At 41.3% G+C, this 26,236-nt stretch overlaps 1 protein-coding gene across 2 annotated transcripts in view; it reads left to right on the top strand.

The window, feature by feature from the left end:
* The window catches only part of LOC109567044 (phospholipid-transporting ATPase IB), a 495,212-nt gene that overhangs the window by 200,647 nt on the left and 268,329 nt on the right, over nt 1–26,236 (top strand). For both annotated transcript variants that reach the window (XM_070800266.1, XM_070800264.1), the window contains one exon: nt 17,379–17,551. In XM_070800266.1, the coding sequence (XP_070656367.1) occupies nt 17,379–17,551 (173 nt within the window). The remainder of the gene's footprint in view (nt 1–17,378; nt 17,552–26,236) is intronic.

Raw genomic sequence — 26,236 nt, 5'->3', positions numbered from 1 at the left:
TCCATTAGAATGGCTGACATTAGCAAGACAGATGGTGTCATTGTGGACAAGGATGAGGTGTAGTTAGGAAGCTCAGCTGGGACTGGTGAGAAGGCAAAATGATACAACCACTTTGGAAAAGATTCTCAGTTTCCATAAAGTAAACATGTGTGTGTTCTGTGTATCTGTATAGATGGTAAGACAGTAATTCCAATTTGGGAATCTACCAAAGAAAAATAAAAACGTATGTCCACACAAAGACTAGTATACACGTATTTATAGCAGAATTAAATTCAGAATATCCTAAAACTGGAAACAATCCTCGTGTGTAATAATAGGTGAGTGAAAGATTGTGGTGTAGTCATACATTGGAATACCAATTGGAAACAAAAAGGAATATGCTATTGGTAAGTGCATAAATATTGGACAGATCTCAAAAGATTAGGCTGAATGGATAGGTGAGACAGAAATTACTAATCTCTGATTCTATTTATATGGCTTTCTAGAAGAGGAAAACTGTAGTAACAGAAGTGGCCAAAGGCTGGCAGAGGAAGGGATGAAATTGCCTGTGGAATGTCGGGTGGGGACATTTTGGAGTGATGGAGATCTGTATTTTAATGGTAGAAGAGGATACACGACCAACTTGTAGGGAGATTCTTGGGGCTGGTCTATGTCCTCCATTGTTATCATTGTTTAGTCACTCAGTTGTGTCCAACTGTTGGTGACCCCATGGACGGTAGCCCACCAGGCTCCTCTGTCCATGGGATTTCCCAGGCAGGAATACTGGAGTGGGTTGCCATTTCCATCTCCCGGGGATCTTCCCAACCCAGGGATCGAACCCACATCTCCTGCATTGGCAGGTGAATTCTTTACCACTGAACCAGCAGGGAAGCCCTGTTGTTGTTACCTTACACAAAAATATCCCTGTGCACTACTTGAATGATTCCACTTCATTTAGTGTTATGTCTTGAAATCCTTTTGTATTCTTTTGGTGAAACTCATTGAATCGTACACTTAAAGTGGCTCAATTTTTTGTTAATTATAACCCAACGAGGCTGATTAACAAAACCAAACCAAACAAACCTCTGGATAGGCTTTTGTGCTTGTGCAAATTTAGTAAATTGGGTTGGTTTATTCTGAGATTAGTTTTTTTAAATCAGAAACGCAAGCATTCTATAGGAGGTGGAGATGGCCAGTGCAGGGAAAGGCCTGATGGGAGTGGGGGATGGGGTAAAAGGTGATGTGAGGATACCTGACAGACACCTTGTGTTTGTATTAATAGCAAGAGACCACGTGATCTCTTGAGGATGTTTGCTTCATGCCTGTGATATATCATGCCATTTTCCCCGAAATTATTTGTGTTACAGGAAGTCTTTGAAATGTTACACATCTAACAGATTCCTCTTCTCTTGAACCCATGGGCCATAGGATGACCACGAGCCCAAGAGGCTCGCGAGCCCAAAGTTCCCTCAGGAGAAGGTGGTTCGCCCTCGAACGTGAAGGCTGTGCAAGTTCTTGAGTGTGATTTGACTGAGTTGCCGCCCCTGAAACTCAAGCCATCCGGGCTTTTCAGCATCGTCAGCTCTGAGCGCATTGCAATTTACAGAAGATCAAAGAGAGCGCTGAGGCAGCTGCTGCTGGCAGGGCAATCTCAGACATTCCTTAGGACACTGCCAAGGTCAGGGAAGGGGAGAGTGACCTGCCTGGACAGAGTTCAGTGCTGGTGCACTGTTTTATTTTGAGGAAAGATTCCTGCTATCTGCAGATTGGTAATCATGCATCCAGGGTCTAGAAATGGTTGTCTCTCCTGGTTTATTAAATCTAAAGTCAGAACAGGAGCATCACCTTCCAGATGCCATCTGCCTGTCGGCTGAGCAGGGTGCACTTCAGCTGTGCTCAGGGGCCGTCTGATGAACATCTGATCTGTGACTCTGCAGAGGAGAACCATTTCCTGAGATCACAGGGTAGCACTGTCTATGTTGTTTATCCAATCATATTTAAAAACCCGGAAAGGCAGACACGAGCACTGACTTTACTGATAAGGAGTGCAGGGTTCATTGTACAGCATGTCTGGGTAAAAGTGTCTGGTGTGACTCAGGAATCAATCTTTACTCAGAGTTGCCCACTTTTAGCTTTAAGTCTTGTGTACTTTTAATTGTGAAGGAAAATGGAGAGTGTGTATGAAAAGCTGGAGATGTAATTTTTCATAGCAATGCCTAAAAGGCAAATTCTAACGAAGAATTTCGGAATGGTTCGCATCTTTCAGGCAATGAAACCCCAGCCCCAACTCCCTATGCCCCTCGTAACAGCCAAGTCTATTGTAACTTTCTGTAATTGGTTTTTTATTAAAATAAGAGAGTGTAGTATAAATTTTAGCAACTAGGCTAAATAGGTATTAACAGGCCCTGGGATCCAACCACAATTTGTAACATCGTTCCTTTGGGAAAATGGATTCTAAGTGCCCCATAACTAACTTACAAATAGACTTTTGAATCATAGTCCATTTGAGAATAAGGAACTGTTTGTGATAGTAATACCTCCGATTGGCTTGCTCCAGAATTACACAGAAGGGACCTATATTCTGCCACACATGTGTGGTGAGCTGAGCTAGTCTGGGTTTGATCAAAGAATATTGCTGAGTGGGCATTGAAAGCGTAGGAATGAAAACCCATGAAAACCGAAGTAGAGACTGGAGACAAGTCAAGGGCGGAGTTGAAAGGATGGGTTTGGAGGGGGCTTAGCGGTAGGAAAGGTTTTTAATCTCAAAGGCACAGGTGTGATTCTGAGCCAATGAAATAAGGGGAGAACAGATGACGAGGAAGGTTAAGTGTAGAAAATATTGAAGACAAAAAGGCTAGGCTAGGAAGAGGAAGGTGAATCAAGAACCAGTCATTAAAAAAAAAAAAAAAAAAAAAAAGAACCAGTCATTTTTTTTAAACCTGGAAATATAAATTATGTTTTAATTGGTTTGCAAATATTCTTATTAAATTAGAGAAGGTGAGTTATACCCTTATCTCTTTTACACTTGATATTATTTTCCATACATTTTATAGATTTTACTGAGAAGTGTTAAATCTAATGGTATTCTTTTTTTTTTTATTTTATTTTATTTTTAAACTTTACATAATTGTATTAGTTTTGCCAAATATCAAAATGAATCTGCCACAGGTATACATGTGTTCCCCATCCTGAACCCTCCTCCCTCCTCCCTCCCCATACCATCCCTCTGGGTCATCCCAGTGCACTAGCCCCAAGCATCCAGTATCCTGCATTGAACCTGGACTGGCAACTCGTTTCTTACATGATATTATACATGTTTCACTGTCATTCTCCCAAATCTTCCCACCCTTTCCCTCTCCCACAGAGTCCATAAGACTGTTCTATACATCAGTGTCTTTTTTGCTGTCTCGTACACTGGGTTATTGTTACCATCTTTCTAAATTCCATATATATGTGTTAGTATACTGTATTGATGTTTTTCCTTCTGGCTTACTTCACTCTGTATAATAGGCTCCAGTTTCATCCACCTCATTAGAACTGATTCAAATGTATTCTTTTTAATGGCTGAGTAATACTCCATTGTGTATATGTACCACAGCTTTCTTATCCATTCATCTGCTGATGGACATCTAGGTTGCTTCCATGTCCTGGCTATTATAAACAGTGCTGCGATGAACATTGGGGTACACGTGTCTCTTTCCCTTCTGGTTTCTTCAGTGTGTATGCCTAGCAGTGGGATTGCTGGATCATAAGTCAGTTCTATTTCCAGTTTTTTAAGGAATCTCCACACTGTTCTCCATAGTGGCTGTACTAGTTTGCATTCCCACCAACTGTGTAAGAGGGTTCCCTTTTCTCCACACCCTCTCCAGCATTTATTATTTGTAGACTTTTGGATCGCAGCCATTCTGACTGGTGTGAAATGGTACCTCATAGTGGTTTTGATTTGCATTTCTCTGATAATGAGTGATGTTGAGCATCTTTTCATGTGTTTGTTAGCCATCTGTATGTCTTCTTTGGAGAAATGTCTATTTAGTTCTTTGGCCCATTTTTTGATTGGGTCATTTATTTTTCTGGAGTTGAGCTGTAGGAGTTGCTTGTATATTTTTGAGATTAGTTGTTTGTCCGTTGCTTCATTTGCTATTATTTTCTCCCATTCTGAAGGCTGTCTTTTCACCTTGCTAATAGTTTCCTTTGATGTGCAGAAGCTTTTAAGGTTAATTAGGTCCCATCTGTTTATTTTTGCTTTTATTTCCAATATTCTGGGAGGTGGGTCATAGAGGATCCCGCTGTGATGTATGTCGGAGAGTGTTTTGCCTATGTTCTCCTCTAGGAGTTTTATAGTTTCTGGTCTTACATTTAGATCTTTAATCCATTTTGAGTTTATTTTTGTGTATGGTGTTAGAAAGTGCTCTAGTTTCATTCTTTTACAAGTGGTTGACCAGATTTCTCAGCACCGCTTGTTAAAGAGATTGTTTTTAATCCATTGTATATTCTTGCCTCCTTTGTCAAAGATAAGGTGTCCATATGTGCATGGATTTATCTCTGGGCTTTCTATTTTGTTCCATTGATCTATATTTCTGTCTTTGTGCCAGTACCATACTGTCTTGATAACTGTGGCTTTGCAATAGAGCCTGAAGTCAGGTAGGTTGATTCCTCCAGTTCCATTTTTCTTTCTCAAGATAGCTTTGGCTATTTGAGGTTTTTTGTATTTCCATACAAATTGTGAAATTATTTGTTCTAGCTCTGTGAAGAATACTGTTGGTAGCTTGATAGGGATTGCATTGAATCTATAAATTTCTTTGGGTAGTATACTCATTTTCACTATATTGATTCTTCCAATCCATGAACATGGTATATTTCTCCATCTATTAGTGTCCTCTTTGATTTCTTTCACCAGTGTTTTATAGTTTTCTATATATAGGTCTTTAGTTTCTTTAGGTAGATATATTCCTAAGTATTTTATTCTTTTCGTTGCAATGGTGAATGAAATTGTTTCCTTAATTTCTCTTTCTGTTTTCTCATTATTAGTGTATAGGAACGCAAGGGATTTCTGTGTGTTGCTTTTATATCCTGCAACTTTACTATAGTCATTGATTAGCTCTAGTAATTTTCTGGTGGAGTCTTTAGGGTTTTCTATGTAGAGGATCATGTCATCTGCAAATAGTGAGAGTTTTACTTCTTCTTTTCCAATTCGGATTCCTTTTATTTCTTTTTCTGCTCTGATTGCTGTGGCCAAAACTTCCAAAACTATGTTGAATAGTAATGGTGAAAGTGGGCACCCTTGTCTTGTTCCTGACTTTAGAGGAAATGCTTTCAATTTTTCACCATTGAGGATAATGTTTGCTGTGGGTTTGTCATATATAGCTTTTATTATGTTGAGGTATGTTCCTTCTATTCCTGCTTTCTGGAGAGTTTTTATCATAAATGGATGTTGAATTTTATCAAAGGCTTTCTCTGCATCTATTGAGATAATCATATGGTTTTTATTTTTCAATTTGTTAATGTGGTGTATTACATTGATTGATTTGCGGATATTGAAGAATCCTTGCATCCCTGGGATAAAGCCCACTTGGTCATGGTGTATGATCTTTTTAATGTGTTGTTGGATTCTGATTGCTAGAATTTTGTTAAGGATTTTTGCATCTATGTTCATCAGTGATATTGGCCTGTAGTTTTCTTTTTTTGTGGGATCTTTGTCAGGTTTTGGTATTAGGGTGATGGTGGCCTCATAGAATGAGTTTGGAAGTTTACCTTCCTCTGCAATTTTCTGGAAGAGTTTGAGCAGGATAGGTGTTAGCTCTTCTCTAAATTTTTGGTAGAATTCAGCTGTGAAGCCGTCTGGACCGGGGCTTTTGTTTGCTGGAAGATTTTTGATTACAGTTTCAATTTCTGTGCTTGTGATGGGTCTGTTAAGATTTTCTATTTCTTCCTGGTCGAGTTTTGGAAAGTTGTACTTTTCTAAGAATTTGTCCATTTCTTCCACGTTGTCCATTTTATTGGCATATAATTGTTGATAGTAGTCTTTTATGATCCTTTGTATTTCTGTGTTGTCTGTTGTGATCTCTCCATTTTCATTTCTAATTTTATTGATTTGATTTTTCTCCCTTTGTTTCTTGATGAGTCTGGCTAATGGTTTGTCAATTTTATTTATCCTTTCAAAGAACCAGCTTTTGGTTTTGTTGATTTTTGCTATGGTCTCTTTTGTTTCTTTTGCATTTATTTCTGCCCTAATTTTTAAGATTTCTTTCCTTCTACTAACCCTGGGGTTCTTCATTTCTTCCTTTGCTAGTTGCTTTAGGTGTAGAGTTAGGTTATTTATTTGACTTTTTTCTTGTTTCTTGAGGTATGCCTGTATTGCTATGAACTTTCCCCTTAGGACTGCTTTTACCGTGTCCCACAGGTTTTGGGTTGTTGTGTTTTCATTTTCATTCGTTTCTATGCAAATTTTGATTTCTTTTTTGATTTCTTCTGTGATTTGTTGGTTATTCAGCAGCGTGTTGTTCAGCCTCCATATGTTGGAATTTTTAATAGTTTTTCTCCTGTAATTGAGATCTAATCTTACTGCATTGTGGTCAGAAAAGATGCTAGGAATGATTTCTATTTTTTTGAATTTACCAAGGCTAGCTTTATGGCCCAGGATGTGATCTATCCTGGAGAAGGTTCCATGTGCGCTTGAGAAAAAGGTGAAATTCATTGTTTTGGGATGAAATGTCCTATAGATATCAACTAGGTCTAACTGGTCTATTGTATCATTTAAAGTTTGTGTTTCCTTGTTAATTTTCTGTTTAGTTGATCTATCCATAGGTGTGAGTGGGGTATTAAAGTCTCCCACTATTATTGTGTTATTGTTAATTTCTCCTTTCATACTTGTTAGCATTTGTCTTACATACTGCGGTGCTCCCATGTTGGGTGCATATATATTTATAATTGTTATATCTTCTTCTTGGATTGATCCTTTGATCATTATGTAGTGACTGTCTTTGTCTCTTTTCACAGCCTTTGTTTTAAAGTCTATTTTATCTGATATGAGTATTGCTACTCCTGCTTTCTTTTGGTCCCTATTTGCATGGAAAATCTTTTTCCAGCCCTTCACTTTCAGTCTGTATGTGTCCCCTGTTTTGAGGTGGGTCTCTTGTAGACAACATATGTAGGCGTCTTGTTTTTGTATCCATTCAGCCAGTCTTTGTCTTTTGGTTGGGGCATTCAACCCATTTACATTTAAGGTAATTACTGATAAGTATGATCCCGTTGCCATTTACTTTATTGTTTTGGGTTCGAGTTTATCGTTTTTGTGTTTCCTGTCTAGAGAATATCCTTTAGTATTTGTTGGAGAGCTGGTTTGGTGGTGCAGAATTCTCTCAGCTTTTACTTGTCTGAAAAGCTTTTGATTTCTCCTTCATACTTGAATGAGATCCTTGCTGGGTACAATAATCTGGGCTGTAGGTTATTTTCTTTCATCACTTTAAGTATGTCTTGCCATTCCCTCCTGGCTTGAAGAGTTTCTATTGAAAGATCAGCTGTTATCCTTATGGGAATTCCCTTGTGTGTTATTTGTTGTTTTTCCCTTGCTGCTTTTAATATTTGTTCTTTGTGTTTGATCTTTGTTAATTTGATTAATATGTGTCTTGGGGTGTTTCTCCTTGGGTTTATCCTGTTTGGAACTCTCTGGGTTTCTCAGACTTGGGTGATTATTTCCTTCCCCATTTTAGGGAAGTTTTCAACTATTATCTCCTCAAGTATTTTCTCATGGTCTTTCTTTTTGTCTTCTTCTTCTGGAACCCCTATGATTCGAATGTTGTAGCGTTTAATATTGTCCTGGAGGTCTCTGAGATTGTCCTCATTTCTTTTAATTCATTTTTCTTTTATCCTCTCTGATACATTTATTTCTACCATTCTATCTTCTAATTCACTAATCCTATCTTCTGCCTCTGTTATTCTACTATTTGTTGCCTCCAGAGTGTTTTTAATTTCATTTATTGCATTATTCATTATATATTGACTCTTTTTTATTTCTTCTAGGTCCTTGTTAAACCTTTCTTGCATCTTCTCAATCCTTGTCTCCAGGCTATTAATCTGTGATTCCATTTTGATTTCAAGATTTTGGATCAATTTCACTATCATTATTTGGAATTCTTTATCAGGTAGATTCCCTATCTCTTCCTCTTTCGTTTGGTTTGGTGGGCATTTATCCTGTTCCTTTATCTGCTGAGTATTCCTCTGTCTCTTCATCTTGTTTAAATTGCTGAGTTTGGGAGTCCTTTCTGTATTCTGGCAGTTTGTGGAGTTCTCTTTATTGTTTCCTCACTGTGTGTAGGTTTGTACAGGTGGCTTGTCAAGGTTTCCTGGTTAGGGAAGCTTGTGTCAGTGTTCTGGTGGGTGGAGCTGTATTTCTTCTCTCTGGAGTGCAATGAAATGTCCAGTAATGAGTTATGAGATGTCTATGGTTTTGGGGTGACTTTGGGCAGCCTGTGTCTTGAAGCTCAGGGCTGTGTTCCTTTGTTGCTGGAGAATTTACTTGATATGTCTTGCCCTGGAACTTATTGGCCCTTGTGTGGTGCTTGGTTTCAGTGTCGGTATGGAGGCATTTGATGAGCTCCTGTCAATTAATGTTCCTTGGACTCAGGAGTTCCCTGGAGTCAGGGTTTGGACTTAAGTCTCCTGCTTCTGGTTATCGGTCTTATTTTTACAGTAGTTTCAAAACTTCTCCTTCTATACAGCACCATTGATAAAACATCTACATTAAAGATGAAAAGTTTCTCTACTGTGAGGGTCACTCAGAGAGGTTCACAGGGTTACATGGAGAAGAGAAGAGGGAGGAGGGAGTTAGAGGTGACCCAAATGAGATGAGGTGGAATCAATAGTGGAGAGAGTGGGCTAGCCAGTAGTCACTTCTTTATGTGCACTCCACAACTGGACCACTTAGAGATGTTCACAGAGTTATACAGAGAAGAGAAGAGGGAGGAAGGTGACAGAGGTGACCAGAAGGATAAAAGGGGGGAATGAAAAGGAGGGAGACAGATCCAGCCAGTAATAAGTTCCCTAAGTGTTCTCCACCATCTGGAACACACAGAAATTCACAGAGTTGGGTAGAGTAGAGAGGGGTTAGCAAGGAGACACAGGCGATCTGGTGGAGAAAAAGGAGAGTCCAAAGGGAGAGAGAGCAGTCAAGCCAGTAATCTCGCTCCTTAGTGAAAAATGGGTCCTGAAGATTGGGTTCTTAAAGGTACAAAATTGGTAACAAATACATAAAAGCAAAAATTAAAAATCTAGAGTAGAGTTTGGAATTTCAAAACTACGATGTTAAAGAAAAGAAGAAGGAAAAGAAAGAGAGAAAAAACGAACAAACAAAAACAAACAAGGTCGCGAAAATTATCAAGAAAGTACAGATACAAAATTGATAACTAATACCAAAAAGCAAAAATTAAAAATCTACAGTAGAGTTTGGAATTTCAAAAATACAATGTTAAAGAAAAGAAGAAAAAAAAAAAAAAAACAAGGTCAAAAAATTATAAAATATATATATATGAAGTTTGCTGAAGAAGAAAAAAATAGGGTCTTTTTTTTTTTTTTTTGCAAAGTAATAGGTTATAAAAGTGAAAATTAAAGGAACAATAGAGGACTTAAAATTTTTTTTAAAAAAATTAAAAAAAAAAGAAAGAATGATCGTAAAAATAATAAAAATATATCTAGGACTTTCTTGGTTTTGTTGTGGGTATTGTGGGTTCAGTTCATTTTTGGCTAGTTCCTTGGTCTGACTTATATTTCTCAAGATCTGTAGGCCCCTTCCTATGTAGTCCGTAGTAACCACAGGGTTTTGATCTATTGCCTGTAGCTTCCAAGGCGTTTCCCTCTGTTATATCTTCTTCTGTTTGCTAGTCTCTTCAGTATCTGGTTTCCACCCTGACACAAAGGGGACGGTGGAGGACACTTTTTTTTTTTTTTTTTTTAGGCTTACTTGTTCAGTCGCGCTGTGGGGAGGGAGGGATGCTGCAAACAAATAACACTGGCGTGAGCTCGCAATGCCTCAGCCACACTGGGTCTGTCCCCGCTCACGGCGCGTGTAGCCTCCCTGCCCACACTGCTTGAGCTCTAGGTTGTTCCGCCGGGAACAATCCGAGGCCGGCCCTGGGTTGCATGCACCTCCCAGGTCCAAGCCGCTCAGGTTCAGGCACTCGGGTAGTCCTCAGAGGCGCAGACTCAGTTGGGCCTGCGTTTTGTGCTCTTCCCAGGTCCAAGCAGCTCAGGTGATGAGGTGTTTGGCGAGCACAAATGCTGCGACTTATTGCCTCCCCGCCACTCAGTTATCTGGGTGTAAAACCGGCGCACCTTCTCAGGCAGATGTTGACTGTCCAGACCCCCAATAAGTTTTAGTTAGCAAAGAAGCCTGCTTACAGTTTTATAGATAATGTCTCTCTGGGGCTGCGATTGCCCCCTTCCGGCTCTGGCTGCCTGTCACCGGAGGGGGAAGGTCTGCAGCCGGCTATCTCTGTTCAGTCCTTTGTTCCGTGTGCAGGCCTGGCGGTGTCTTAGGTTAGAGCTGGCTTTTCGTGTGGTAGATATCCCACAGTCTGGTTTGCTAGCCCAAATTATTTCGCTCAGATAGTGCTCAGGGTATTCAGGCCAGATTCTTACTCTCAGCGATGCAGCCCACGCCGTGCCTCCCTGCCCAGCCCCTGCTTGCTAATGGCGGATGCAGGCGTCTGCGCTGCTTCTCCGCTGGGGGAGTTACTGTAGGGCTCGCAATCTGCGAGTTTTAATTGTTTATTTATTTTTTCTCCCTGTTATGTTGCCCTCTGTGCTTCCAAAGCTCGGCACAGATTCAGCAGTGAGAAGGTTTCCTGGTGTTTGGAAACTTCTCTCTTTTTAAGACTCCCTTCCCGGGATGGAACTCCGTCCCTCCCTCTTTTGTCTCTTTTTTTGTCTTTTATATTTTTTCCTACCTCCTTTCGAAGAGTTGGGTTGCTTTTCTGGGTGCCTGATGTCCTCTGCCAGCATTCAGAAGTTGTTTTGTGGAATTTACTCGACATTTAAATGCTCTTTTGATGAATTTGTGGGGGAGAAAGTGTTCTCCCCGTCCTACTCCTCCACCATCTTGGCTCCTCCCTCTCTAATGGCATTCTTAAAAAAAAAATGAAAGAATGTCATTTGTAGCAATATGGTGGGATCTAGAAATTATCATACTAAGTGAGGTAAGTCAAAGACAAGCACCATTGATATCATTTACATATGTCCATGGGTTAGACACAGAGTCGGACACCACTGAGCTACTGAACAACAATAAATACTTGAAATCCCAAAAAATGATACAAATTATAAATGAACCCATTTATAAAACAGAAATAGACCCATAGTCATAGAAAGCAAACTCATGAAGAAACAGTCATTTTTAAGGAAATATAATGTCAAATGTAGCAGGAAGGCTAGATAGCTCACGTCTTCCAGGCAAATGAATGCCTCCGAGACCTATAAATAGTCTCTTCAAGATACTACACTGAAGGATTAGCTGAGACACATTCGTTCATTTACGAAGTCAGCACATTTACTGGACACCTGCTCTGGGCTTGCAGGATCCGAGTTTGGCAAAGGAAGTTTCTCCCTTCATCAGATTTACAGTTGAGTACAGTTCCAGCCAGACTCAAAGATGAGCCAGAGCTGGCTGGGGCAGGATGTTGCTGAGACCTATACTCTGCCCATAAGAATATTAAGTTTTTATTCACTCTTCTGTGTGTGTGTTTGCTACCCTTATGGTATAGTAGGACTTCTGGGGGTATATACGCCCCCAGAGCATAGTAAGTACTCGAGTAACCACATCTTGGTTGGTTGATGGTAATAGGTCTGACTCATGTAATTGCTTAGTTGAACCCTTTTTATTCATGGGGAAACTTGTATTTGTTAATGTACTGTGCTCTTTACCAGTATATGAGAAATTGCCCAGTCAATGGAATATGAATGTGAAATCTCTCTTTTTTTTAAGTTTTTTTAGTAACATTTAGTGTTCTTACTGCAAGTGGAACACCTAAATCAAATCCCTTATGACTACACAGTGGAAGTGAAAAATAGATTTAAGGGCCTAAATCTGATAGATAGAGTGCCTGATGGACTATGGACTGAGGTTTGTGACATTGTATAGGAGACAGGGATCCAGACCATCCCCATGGAAAAGAAATGCAAAAAAGCAAAATGGCTGTCTGGGGAGGCCTTACAAATAGCTGTGAAAAGAAGAGAAGCAAAAAGCAAAGGAGAAAAGGAAAGATATAAGCATCTGAATACAGAGTTCCAAAGAATAGCAAGAAGAGATAAGAAAGCCTTCCTCAGCAATCAATGCAAATAAATAGAGGAAAACAACAGAATGGGAAAGACTAGAGATCTCTTCAAGAAAATTAGAGATACCAAGGGAACATTTCATGCAAAGATGGGCTCGATAAAGGACAGAAATGGTATGGACCTAACAGAAGCAGAAGATATTAAGAAGAGGTGGCAAGAATACACAGAAGAACTGTACAAAAGAGATCTTCATGACCAAGACGATCACGACGGTGTGATCACTGACCTAGAGCCAGACATCCTGGAATGTGAAGTCAAGTGGGCCTTAGAAAGCATCACTACGAACAAAGCTAGTGGAGGTGATGGAATTCCAGTTGAACTATTTCAAATCCTGGAAGATGATGCTGTGAAAGTGCTATACTCAATATGCCAGCAAATTTGGAAAATTCAGCAGTGGCCACAGGACTGGAAAAGGTCAGTTTTCATTCCAATCCCAAAGAAAGGCAATGCCAAAGAATGCTCAAACTACTGCACAATTGCACTCATTTCACACGCTAGTAAAGTAATGCTCAAAATTCTCCAAGCCAGGCTTCAGCAATACGTGAACCATGAACTTCCAGGTGTTCAAGTTGGTTTTAGAAAAGGCAGAGGAACCAGAGATCAAATTGCCAACATCTGCTGGATCATGGAAAAAGCAAGAGAGTTCCAGAAAGACATCTATTTCTGCTTTATTGACTATGCCAAAGCCTTTGACTGTGTGGATCACAATAAACTGTGGAAAATTCTGAAAGAGATGGGAATACCAGACCACCTGACCTGCCTCTTGAGAAACCTATATGCAGGTCAGGAAGCAACAGTTAGAACTGAACATGGAACAACAGACTGGTTCCGAATAGGAAAAGGAGTATGTCAAGGCTGTCTATTGTCACCCTGCTTATTTAACTTCTATGCAGAGTACATCATGAGAAACACTGGGCTGGAAGAAGCACAAGCCGGAATCAAGATTGCAGGGAGAAATATCAATAACCTCAGATATGCAGATGACACCACCCTTATGGCAGAAAGTGAAGAGAAACTAAAAAGTCTCTTGATGAAGGTGAAAGTCGAGAGTGGAAAAGTTGGCTTAAAACTCAACATTCAGAAGACGAAGATTATGGCATCTGGTCCCATCACTTCCTGGGAAATAGATGGGGAAACAGTGTCAGACTTTTCTTTTTTTTTTTGGCTCCAAAATCACTGCAGATGGTGACTGCAGCCATGAAATTAAAAGACGCTTACTCCTTGGAAGGAAAGTTATGTCCAACCTAGATAGCATATTCAAAAGCAGAGACATTACTTTGCCAACAAAGGTCCGTCTAGTCAAGGCTATGGTTTTTCCTGTGGTCATGTACAGATGTGAGAGTTGGACTGTGAAGAAAACTGTGCGCTGAAGAATTGATGCTTTTGAACTGTGGTGTTGGAGAAGACTCTTGAGAGTCCCTTGGACTGCAAGGAGATCCAACCAGTCCATTCTGAAGGAGATCAGCCCTGGGATTTCTTTGGAAGGACTGATGCTAAAGCTGAAACTCCAGTACTTTGGCCACCTCATGGGAAGAGTTGACTCATTGGAAAAGACTCTGATGCTGGGAGGGATTGGGGGCAGGAGGAAAAGGGGACGACAGAGCATGAGATGGCTGGATGGCATCACTGACTCGATGGACATGAGTCTCAGTGAACTCCAGGTGTTGGTGATGGACAGGGAGGCCTGGCGTGCTGCAATTCATGGGGTCGCAGAGTCAGACACGACTGAGCAACTGAACTGAACTGCAAGTGGAGAGCTTGGTGGCCCTGTTTTTACAGGGTTCAGCATAGCCAGTGGGCACCACCTGCCCCAGTGGCCATGCCCTGCTCACCCCAATTCCGTGTATTCCATGTATTCGTGACCTTGTCTCCCATGTTGCACGTATCTGACACCGCCGTTGCCACACCGGAGTAGAAGGCTCATTCCAGACGGTAAATATGATGGGTTGTTGCTTGTTCAGTGACCGTGTCCTCCTGGTCCTTTGATCTCTATGTCCACTACTCCAAGAAGAGTGCTGCATCGCCCGTGAATTCACCGAGTGACCTTCTGTCTTAGCTCAGGCTGCTGTCACAAAAGTACATAGTCTGGTGGCCTAGACAACAGGAACTCTCTCCTCATGGTTGTGAAAGCTGGAAGACCAGGACCCAGGAGTAGACCTAGTGTCTGATGCGGGCTTTCTTCCTGGTTTGTCTTCATAAGGGTTGAGAGGGGAAGGGAAAGAGAAGAAGTTCTCCTGTCTCTTCTCCTAAAGGACACAATGGGGTTATTATGGGCTCATTGAATTCTGTCCTTTGTGCGTCTTATCGCAGGCTACTGTCCTGCTTTTCTCCATCTTCAACCCCCAAGGGTACACAGTTAGGGGCAGTGGCTGATGGTTTGATGACTGCAACACCCTTTATTTACAGACACGGCAGGTGACATTTTTGGCCCATACCATCTTGGGCCTAGTTGGTTTTAACCAGTTTTATTCTCTGCAGCTTCTTCCTAAAACTTAGATTTGAGCAATTGATTGACATTTGAGGGAGGGGCTGGGGTATGAAGGGCTTCCTTGGTGGCTCCATCGTTAAAGAATCCGCCTGCAATGCAGGACACCTGCCTTCAGTCTCTGGATCAGGAAGATCCCCCAGAGAAGGCCATGGCAACCCACTCCAGTGCTCTTGCCTGGAGAATCCCATGGACAGAGGAGCCTGGCAGGCTGCAGTCCATGGGTTCACACAGAGTCAGACACGACTGAGTGACTAACTTTCACTTCAGGGTATGATTCCAGGGGAGCAGCCTTGGTAACCCTGGAGCACATTTTATCAGCACATTTCTGCCATCATGCACCCTTTGCTCAGACTTCTTCTGGGCCCACTCCCATTCATGCCTGAACCTCCGTGGACCACATCTGCAAACCCAGTCTCATCACTGTGGTGAGACGTTTCGCAGGAGGGTGCTCTGGCCACTGTGCACTGACCCTGGCAGGCACACCCTCCAGAATCGCATGGACCTGTCTGAGTTCCCCTGGAGACATCCCCAGACTGCCAGGCTGGAGTTTCCCTAAGTGGTTGGAATTGTCTTCTCTACCCAAATTCTGAAGGACAGGCTGTTGGCACATATAAAGTAAACATAGATGTTTTGTTTGAGATTCAGAATTACTCAACTCACCAACAGTAAGAAGCATAAAGTGTCCTTTATTTTTATTTTTAGTAGGAGTCCATTTAACTTTTTTTCTTAGAGCATTATTTTATGACTTCCTCTATTACTGCATTGACAAAGCAGGTCTTGTCACGGATGGCATTTATTCACTGCCTGAAGTGGCAGAGATGTGTGTTTTCCTTGATGTGGGAAGTTCTTATTGAATAAATAGTAACAGGAAGAGGAATGGGTTTGACTGGATGCCTGTTACGTGCCTAGAAGGTTACGCTGAGTAGCTCATTTTTCATAAGAAGGGCACTATGAAGTGAGTATTCTTAGCTCCATTTTACACTTGAGGAAACTGCTATTTAAAGAGGTTTTGCATCTTGCCCAAGGTCACAGAGGCAATAAGGGGAGAGTTGGGACCAGACCCCAGGCCACTTGACCGTAGAACGACAATTGTGCCTTTGATGCATCTTTTTTGAAATTAATTTCTACTGGAGTATAGTTGCTTTACAGTGTGGTTAGTTTCTGCTAGACAGCAAAGTCTTTTTGATATTGACAGCCTCCTGTTGAGAAGGAGAACTGAGCAGTCAGACAGTAGAACCTGCTTTTCACCTTGTGATGGTAGCTGATCCTCAGTTTAGCGAGGGGAAGAAGAATTTCAGTTCATTCTACATGTTTCTTAACTGTACTTTACGTTATCAGATGACAAATATATGTATATGTCACTTAATAGCCGAAGGACAGTTGTCCAAACAGAGTAATTTTAGCCGACTGGTGTGCTTCCCTGATTAATTTAAAGCAGGTTTTAATTATGAGCCCCAAATATCTTCTTATATTTGAACTGGATATCCTATTCGTAATCATGAATTCCCTAGGAAGATCAGAACATCCTTTTTTTTTATTCTTAAAAATTCTATAATAAACTTATGGTTGCTGGAGGGAAAGGATAGGGGGAAGGGATAGTTAGGGAGTTTGGGTTGGACATATAAATACTTTTTCTATTTAAAAATGGGTTATCAGCAAGGAGCTGCTGTGTAGCACAGAGAATTCTGCTCAATAGTTATGCAGCAGCCTGGATGAGAGAGGAGTTTGGGGGAGAATGGATACATGTACATGCATGGCTGAGTCCTTTTGCTGTCCATCTGAAATTCACAACATTGTTAATTGGCTATATTCCAGTACTAAATAAAAAGTTTTAAAAAATGGTTCTATGCTTTAATTCCATCTGATAATAGATATCACACTAAAACACTTACTCAGGCTGGTAGTAACGTTTTAAAAGGTACTGGTGATTTAATTTGGTTGAATATTTTTTGTAACATGAAAAAAATTATCAATTCATTTCTTACTCCAGTGATTCATGGAGAAAAATGGTTTAATCTGCAGATCTCAGCAAAGAAAAGAAAGGGACCTTTTGTGTTATTTTTATATCCTCTAATTTCTTTTGCATGCTTTGAAGATTACCTTGTGTAAACTGAGAAGTTCTTGACATTTAAGTTCCAGCAACGTTATCACCCTCAGCCCCCTGAGAAAAAACATTTGTATTTATGGAATTTCCTGTTCTAGGAACACCAAGAGTAATGTGTATATAGATAAAGGAGGGGAGAGAAAGATAGTCACGAGAACCTTAGCAATTAAAGTTCCAATGGAAAAGAATTCAGATGCTCTAGGTCAGCTGAAGATGGTAACCACAGTAGGTTATTGTAAATATCACTATGGGGATGTTTTCACCCATAGCACAGACCTGGGCTGAGGTCTGTTGTAATATCAATGCATCAATAGGCCAAGTGGAGCTCTGTTTTTATGTTTTACATTATAGGGGGCATGTTTTCATTTTAAGGAACTTAGTTTGGATTTCTGGGTCTTTCTTCTGCTGTTTAAAATCTTCTGTCTCTGCTACACTGAGATGTAACACTCCCCCTCCCCCCCTCCCCCCCACACCTTGTCTCAGGCCACCCGGGCAGCCATCACCCAGCACTGCGCGGACCTCGGGAGCCTGCTGGGCAAGGAGAACGACGCGGCCCTCATCATCGACGGCCACACCCTCAAGTACGCGCTGTCCTTCGAGGTCCGGAGGAGCTTCCTGGACCTGGCCCTCTCGTGCAAGGCAGTCATCTGTTGCAGGTAGGTGCCAGGCTGCCCCAGGCTCATGCTCTGACTTGGCCGTGTCCTTCGTTTAGGTAAAAGAACCACACGTGGGAGTTCTAAGGGTAAACTTTCCGGGAGGGGGAAGCAAAACAACAATACAGATTCAACTGTCTGTTCACAGATTTTGTGGAAGGCAGTCAGTGGTTTTTGGATTTTTGTTTTCTTTACTGTTCTCTGAGAAGGTAAAAGTGATCAGAGCCAGGGTCTCTTGGCAGGCACACTGTGGTGTCTGTGAGGGCATCACTCACTATCTCACGCGGAGCCAGAGGTCACGATGAGAATGTCACCATCCCCAGCAACTGCCACGATGGCCAGGGTGCCATCACCCTGCTGCCGTGGTGAGCAGAGACACACCAGAAACCACCAGAAACCACACGGAAAATCTGGTAGACTGTAAATCCCAGCACATGTGCTCTAATTTCGTGGTTTTTCAAAGGGAAAGTGAAACGAGCCCGTTTGGGTTTCTCAGGGGAGAGCAGGAATGCCTTCCAGGCTCTACAGGAACTCATGCTCCGCTTACCAGGTGCTGGACACCAAAGGAAAACATCTTTTTCCCCTTCTGACCATGGCTACTCTCTGAGGCCTCTGTGTGTCCCACCTCACTGGATCCCTCACTGCTTCACAGGAAGGCGTTCACCCTGGAACTGGCACGGGAAGAGGAAATTTCAAATTAAATACCGTTACTGTCTACAAAATAGAAGCATTAATTGAAAAAAAAAAAAAAAAAAGAACCTGGGATGGTGCAGTTTTGCCTCCAGGAGATGTTTCTTGGCTGGTCTCACATTTAAGATTAAGGGGGAAAAAAAAAAAACAACACATACTTTTTTTTTTTTTTTTAAAGCACATCTTTCAGATGCTTTCTCTTCATTGAGAATTTAAACTTTAATATGTGACTTCAAATATAAGTTTAACCTTCCATTTAAGGTTGACCTTTTCATCTTTAAAATGTAATAGTTATCAAAGTTGCCCTTTTCTCTAATAATAGAATAAAAATTTTTTTTTCAGAAAATAATTTTTCACTGAAATTGTTTTGTGTTGTTTCCCAGCAGTATTGATTCAAAGACTGGCAAAGGCTGTGTGAAAATGGATAAATACTTTAAAGCAATATTTCAGGCAGCAGAAAGAGGGAAAATGGAAGAATTTAAGATTTTGCTGAGATTGGAATCACACTGTTTTGCTTATTACACATTGTTATACTAAGATCATGGCATCCGGTCCCATCACTTCATGGCAAATCGATGGGGAAACAATGGAAACACTGACAGACTTTATTTTCTTAGGTTCCAAAATCACTGCAGATGGTGACTGCAGCCATGAAATTAAAAGATGCTTGCTCCTTGGAAGAAAAACTACGACCAACCTAGATAGCATATTAAAAAGCAGAGAGAGACATTACTTTGCCAACAAAGGTCCATCTAGTAAAGGCTATGGTTTTTTCAGTAGTCATGTATGGATGTGAGAGTTGGACTCTAAAGAAAGCTGAGTGCCAAATAACTGATGCTTTTGAACTGTGGTGTTGGAGAAGACTCTTGAGAGTCCCTTGGACAGCAAGGCAATCAAACCAGTCAATTGTAAAGGAAATTAGTCCTGAATGTTCATTGGAAGGACTGATGCTGAAGCTGAAGCTCCACTACTTTGGCCAACTGACTCGAAGAACTGACTCATTGGAAAAGACCCTGATGCTGGGAAGGATTGAAGGTGGGAGGAGAAGGGGACAACAGAGGATGAGATGGTTGGATGGCATCACTGACTCCGTGGAGTTTGAGCAAGCTCTAGGAGTTGGTGATGGACAGGGAAGCCTGGCATGCTGCAGTCCATGGGGTCTCAAAGAGTTGGACATGACTGAGCAACTGAACTAAACTGAACTGTTTACCAGTATTTTTTCATGTGCTTAAAACCCTAGGAAAGTCATCATCTGGGCAGCAATACATTTAGCGATCAGTGTGGATGACAGCTTACTGTTGTTGGCAGGCATGTTGGCACTTATTTATTGAGATATAAAATGAATAGTCCATTAAGGTGTTTGTTGTAGGCTTGATATTCACACTGTATGTTCCTAGGCATCATAGGAAAACAGAGAAAAGACTGGTCTTTGCCTTCAGTGCAAATGATGAATGTGTGTTTGTAATCCTTGCTTCTGGTCTCTTCCTTTACTTCTCTTGTACTCCTCTCCTCCTTGAAATCAGTCCTCCTCCATGAAGGCCTGCATCTTGCCATATGCACAACCTCTCAATTCCTTTCTTCATTTGTCCTCAGCATCTGATGTTGAGAGCCACCAGCCGTTGGATTCTCCTCTATTTCCATGACACCTTTCTCTTCTCCCTAGTTTTGTGTTTCCCTCATAGGGTCTTTCACACCAGCTTTGAGACTCCATATTTTTAGCTTTCACCTTTGGCCCTGTTGTATTTCCAACCCACATCTCTTCCACACATGTGTTCCCTCTGCCCTTACGGCTCATTTGTCTTCTCCATTAGTGATTCTCAGTGCTAACTTTCTACTGGATCATCTAGAGAGCCTAAGACATTTTCTTTAAAAAGTTAAGCATAGAATTACCCCTATATGACCTAGCCATTCCACTCTTGGGTAGCTACCCAAGAGAATTAAAAAGAGGTAACCAAGCAAATACTTGTGTGTGCATGTTCAAAGGAGCACTAGTTGTAATGGCCAAAAGGTGGACACAACCCAAGTGTCACTCGATGTATGAATGGACAAGCAAAATGTGGTCTGTCCATACAACGGATGCTTTTTCAGCCATAAGAAGGAATGAAGCACTGATACATGCTGTAGCATGGATGAACCTCAAAAACATACCCAGAAAAACAAGCCAGTCACAAAAGACCATGTATTATAGGATTCCATTCATGGGATATATTCAGAATCAGCAAATCCACACAGAGAGAAAGTGGCTTAGTGGTTGTCTGGGGCTGGGGGAGGAGGAATTGGGAGTAAGTCTCTGGGTGGATATGGGTCTCCTTTTGGGGATGATGAACGTGTTCTGAGACTCCACAGCAGTGATGCTGCACAGCACGATGAGTGAACTGAGCTGTTACAGTTGACGTGGTTCATTTTATGTTAACTTTGCTGTTATTGTTCAGTCACTCAGTTGTGTCTGACTGTTTGCGACCCCATGGACTATAGCACACCAGGCTTCCCTGACCTTCACTATCTCCCAGAGTTTGTTAGAACTCATGTCCATCGAGTTGGTGATGTCATCCAACCATTTCACCTTCTCCTCTTGCCCTCAATTTCCCAGGATCAGGGTCTTTTCCAGTGAGTCAGCTCTTTGCAATCAGGTGTCCTAAGTATTGGAGCTTCAGTTTCAGCATAAGTCCTTCCCATGAATATTCAGGGTTGATTTCCTTTAGGATTGACTGGTTTGATCTCCTTGCAGTCCAAAAGACTCTCAAGAGTCTTCTCCAGCACCACACTTTGAAAGCATAGTTTCTTTGGCCTTCTTTATGGTCCATCTCTCACATCCATACTTGACTACTGGAAAAACCATAGCTTTGACTATATGGACCTTTGTTGGCAAAGTGGTGTCTCTGCTTTTTAATACACTGTCTATGTTTGTCATAGCTTTTCTCCCAAGGAGAATGTTAACTTAAAAATATAAACAAATGAACCAAAGAATTCATGCATTGCAATGACATGTTTGTTGAATGAAAAAATGGAATGTTGAATGGAAGTTTTATTGATTCATTTGAATGAAATCTTTGCTGAGAGAAAATAAGCAAAAAAAGCCTGAGCCCCAGGCCCTATCCCAGGATAATTAATGTGGAATTCTAGGAATTTTATGAGCTTCTGGGTGGTTCTGATGAATAGTCAGGGTTGAAACTAGATGACCTCCCCAGTCTTTCTGTCCCGTGCGACCTCTCCCTTGAGTTCCAGCTTGAGAGCTCCTCCATCTGTGTCTGGGGTTCCTCACACTGACATTCTTGGGCACCTTGAGTTGGAATGTGACTGAGTTGGTTGCTGTCCTCTGGTCTGTGCATCTCCTCATCCTTGCCAGTCTTCTCACTGGTTTTCCAGGTTTACTGTCTCGGTGGATGGTACTCCTCTTCTCCATCGCCAGGGCCTTTTCGTAGCAGAACAGGCATGATTTTATACCCAAGGAACTTTCAGAGAGACTAAACCACACAGACAGATTATGACATTGAGGTCAGAAATTGCAGGCTCATAACTTATTCTTGAAAAGTGTTGTCTTGATTTTTTATAAGTGAGGAAATGAAAGCCTCAGACAAATTACATCATCTTGCTTCTGGGTTCAGTGAGTGATGGAGGCATTATCCACAATCTGAGTGAGATGAGGACCTCTGCTTCTGAGTTGTGAAGTTGTCTGCGCCAGAAAATCCACGGTCTTGTGTTTATTATTGGGACCAAATGTAAGGTTTGATTTTTAACACATTTTTCAACCCATAGAATTTGTTTAAACCTATTCAGCATAAAATTTTGTGGGATTTATCATTCCCCAGAGAGCTTCCCAGGCAGCGCTAGTAGTAAAGAACCCACCTGCCAATGCAGGAGACTAAGAGATGTGGATCGATCCCTCGGTCAGGAAGATCCCCTGGAGGAGGGCATGGCAGCCCGCTCCAGTATTCTTGTCTGGAGAATCTCATGGACAGAGGAGTCTGGCAGGCTACAGTTCATGGGGCCGCACAGAGTGGGACATGACTGAAGTGACTTAGCACGCACACACGGAGGGATAGCAGGCATGTAGAAAATGGGTTGAAAGAAGGAATCCTCTGTTCTCTCTTCCCTGTTGCTGTTACCTAAAATGACCATCTATCTTGTTTTCTTATTTTACCTTTTTCTGTGAAGCTCTTTATTTTGTAGAGCTTCAAAATAGAGATCAATTTTTTAGGCACAGATGAGAGTCTGGGGACACTTTGACTTCTTGAACACTGACAAATTTGAAAGTTTATCTTGACAGGAAGAGAGTCATGAAAGAATCATCAGGGCCTGCTTTGTGAGGGAGCTGGTGGATGGCCCCACCGCAGCCCTCTGCAAACACGGGGTGCTCACAGCTCCAGTGCCGCCACCCGGGCAGAGGTGATTTATGGCTCTGTGTCTCTGGGCAGGAGATGGAGTGGAAGGAAAACATCACAGCAGAGATTTCCCCTGGTTGTGCAAATTAGGCATCTCAGAAGGCATCGTTTATTTTCTCCGATGTGTTTAGACTTCTGTCTTTCAGGACAGATGCAAAGATAAACAAGTATGTGCCTACCCTCATATCATGGGAGTAAAGAGAGTGCAGAGCAGAGTGCAGAGTGGGCACGACCAATGTTTCTGAAAGCTTTGGGGGCTTATTTTTCTAAGAGTGATTTATATTTCTTGTAGAAAAAAGTCAGAAAGTGCAGATAAACAAGAAGAAAGAAAACAGCATTCCTAATCCTGTAGACTGGAGATAAGCCTTGTTAGTGATCAGTGTCTAAATGTAGATCTTTTTCAGTTGAAATGGCTTTTCTTGGAAGAGGGTTAGACTGTCCACAGTATGTGGAGTGCAAAGATGATAAACAGTTTTTATGGCAAATAGAAACATAAAATGTGTTGTTTAATTTATTCCTTGTTGCTGACTATTTAGGTTAAGAAGGTTTTTTTCCCCCCACTGTTTAAGTATCACTATGAATAAGGTTGTTATAGCTCAGTCTTTGTAAGGATGCTTGATTGCCGTAATATAATCGTGGATTCAAGAGGGAGCAATATAGAAATTTACAAAAATGTCTGTGCCCTTCCCCTCGGAAAGCAAAGTGATGACTTGGGTGTAGTCAGTTGTCACTATCTTGTTCACTGGTCCACTCTCTGGTCACCCCCGGCCAGGACAAATGTGCTGTCCTCTGTTTGGGCAGCAGAACTGGGCTTTGTTAGTCTCGCCTAGAAAGAGGAGCAGTTGAGAGGCTATTTTGTGTCAGGACACACATATGCAGAATCTAGGGAGAGACCACACTGCATTTTTACCTGCTGACAGTGTCATTCCCATGACTGGCTCAGTCTTACACTTTCTGAGCTCCCTGAAGAGCTGGACTCACTTATCCAATGTCTGTGCCTGATCCCTGGGAAAGGAACTGCTTCTTCTCACTCAGTCTCCCTCCAGCTCCGCTCTCCCATTAATGAGGCATAATGGACTTTGAGACATCTCAGGACCTGTGATTTTGCATGGGGTGTCTTTCAGCCTGTGAGCCATCCACAAGAATAATATCAAAGCAGAGCTCAGACACTCTAACTAGAATTGTAGCACCGATAGTGTTTGGGTTGGCCTCGATGTTGGTAGGGATCCAATCGTACACTTGCAAAAATAAAACTTTTCTTTGGTTTCTTTCATGATGTGATTTTTCGGCATCCTACGTGTTTGGTTACAAGTCAGCTTCCTCCTGGGACCTTTTATTCCAGAGAGCATTATTAACTTGTCGAGTTGTAAGTCTATCCTTGGGTTGTTTGTATTACGGCTTAAGAGTATGTAAGCCCATTTGTTGATTAACTGCAATTAAGGGAGAATTCATTTTTAGACAGGTTTTCTCCTTTTTTGGTTAGCTCTAACATGAATGCTATTATTTGAATGATTACAGCAATTTTATGTGGTCCTAACTGGCCTTATTGTTACTCTGCTAAAGATGAGAGCTTACATGTAATGGTTCTTTGGCAACACATTGAATGAAAACAATTTCCAGAAGCTCAAAGTTTAAGAAATGTTTTTCTACCCGCAGTTTTACTAGTGTTTCTCCAGAATGAAAATGAGATGGATGTAGATTTTGTAATGTATAAAAAATTCCTTATGTTAACTGTTGTATAGACTGGCATATTTGAGGCCTTCAGAGTATTAATCCGAAATAGTGAAAGGAATCCCTTTCTAAACATTCCATCTTAGAAAAAGAATTTTACTCAACTTTTGGAAGCCAAAGATAATTTTGGCTATGACTCATGTTTAGAAATGGACTATTTTCATCTTAAGTAACTATTGCAGGAAATAGTTTATGCTAATCACTCTGAGATCAACTTTTGACTTTTAGAGGTTTCTGATATGTTTGATTCCCCTCCAGCTAAAAGTTATCTGTTACCACTATTTACATGTAACTCCTTCCGGTGAGAAATAGAAAAGTGAATTAACGAGTCAACTTAGTTGCTTGTGTCCAGAACTAACAAAATGATTTGGTAGACAGATGTCTTTTTATAGAACATGTGATAAAACATGGGCAAATATTTTAGTATAGATTCAGACTGAAGGAAAATCCTCTTTAAGAAAATCTAGTATAAGTAATTCAAATGAAAAGTTGGTACTTATAGCATGACAACATGATAGAAATATCTACTAGGGGACATTTGATAATAGGGTTTGATCTAGAATAATATGCTGTGTTATTGGAAACATCTCCTAGAAGAAAATTCTTTTTAGTTATAAAATTGGTGTTATATCACTTTTCATCTGTAAGGAAAGTATTATTCTGAACATTTCTGAAAAGTGGTTTACACGACAGGAGCTCCCTTGGATTGGTGATCTTCACATCAGTGTGTCTACATAGGACCTCAGGTAGAAAGTGGGCAGCGGGAGGATGGAGGCCCTTTTCCTTTTCGGCAGTAGTCTAAGAATTATGGTAACAGGATTCCCCAGCTCTCCATCCCTCTGTTCTGCTGCTTCCAACACCCGGGCCCGGCAGGAGATGCCAGAGGAGCCCAGAGACACGTCACGTCTCACGTTTTTTCCTGTGTTTCTTCCTCTCCCCCCTTCATGAATGATTAATTTGCCGGTGCATGTCATTTTTGACAATGCTGCTTGCCAAATGAAACAAGGTGATGTTAGGTCAAACCGCGGTCCAAAGTTCTGAAATAGAAGCTCATGATATTTGGCATCTTTCCTACTAGAAAAACAAACCAATGGAGGACAAAGTCAAGAGCAGAGCTCAATTAAACATGTGGAATATGTCGTGAATATTTTATGTCCCCAGGTCTTGCCTTGTGATAGTATTTGTACTTAAAGTGCCTTTTTTTCCCTTTTCCTGTGAAGTCGTCCAGAACGTGTTTCATTAATACAAGCAAGTGTCATGTTAACTTTGGTTTGGAAAAAAATCCCACTTCTCCTGACAGCACTGATGTCTTTCTGATTAAGAATATGCAAAGTAGCTCTTACCTTAATTGGTCCCAAAGAAAATTATGTTTTCCCTTTCCCTGTCTATGTATCTGATGCGTTCCCTCATTTATCAGCTCTTAAATTATCGATGCCTTCCCTGTCCTCATCTGACAGCTAGGATTCCTCGATGACTTTGAACATCGTATGGAGTGCTCCACCCTAAAGTCTCACTGTCCCCCAGTTTGAATAGGAAGGATCAGGGTTACAGTTTGCATCCACAGACTGAAGACGTCTATGTTTCTGCTTGTATTTTCCAGCTCTATTAAGGTGTAATTGGTATACAGAAACCACACGTAATTAGCATATACAGTTTGCAGAGTCCGGACATATGTATCCACTCTTCTCACCATCACCACAATCTGGGTAATTAACATATCCACCACCTCCCAGGGTTTCCTTGTGTCCCCATTGGTGTTTTTTTGCTTGTTTCTTTTGTTTGATGTAGTAAGGATGCTTAGCATGAGATCAACTCTGTGGACAGATTGTCAAGGACCTCATCGTGAACTCTAGCAGATCTCTGGAGCTTACTCATGTGTTACTGG

This window comes from Bos indicus, chromosome 12 (assembly GCF_029378745.1).
Source record: "Bos indicus isolate NIAB-ARS_2022 breed Sahiwal x Tharparkar chromosome 12, NIAB-ARS_B.indTharparkar_mat_pri_1.0, whole genome shotgun sequence".
NCBI lineage: Eukaryota > Metazoa > Chordata > Mammalia > Artiodactyla > Bovidae > Bos > Bos indicus.
This window is presented reverse-complemented; position numbering and strand designations above follow the sequence as displayed.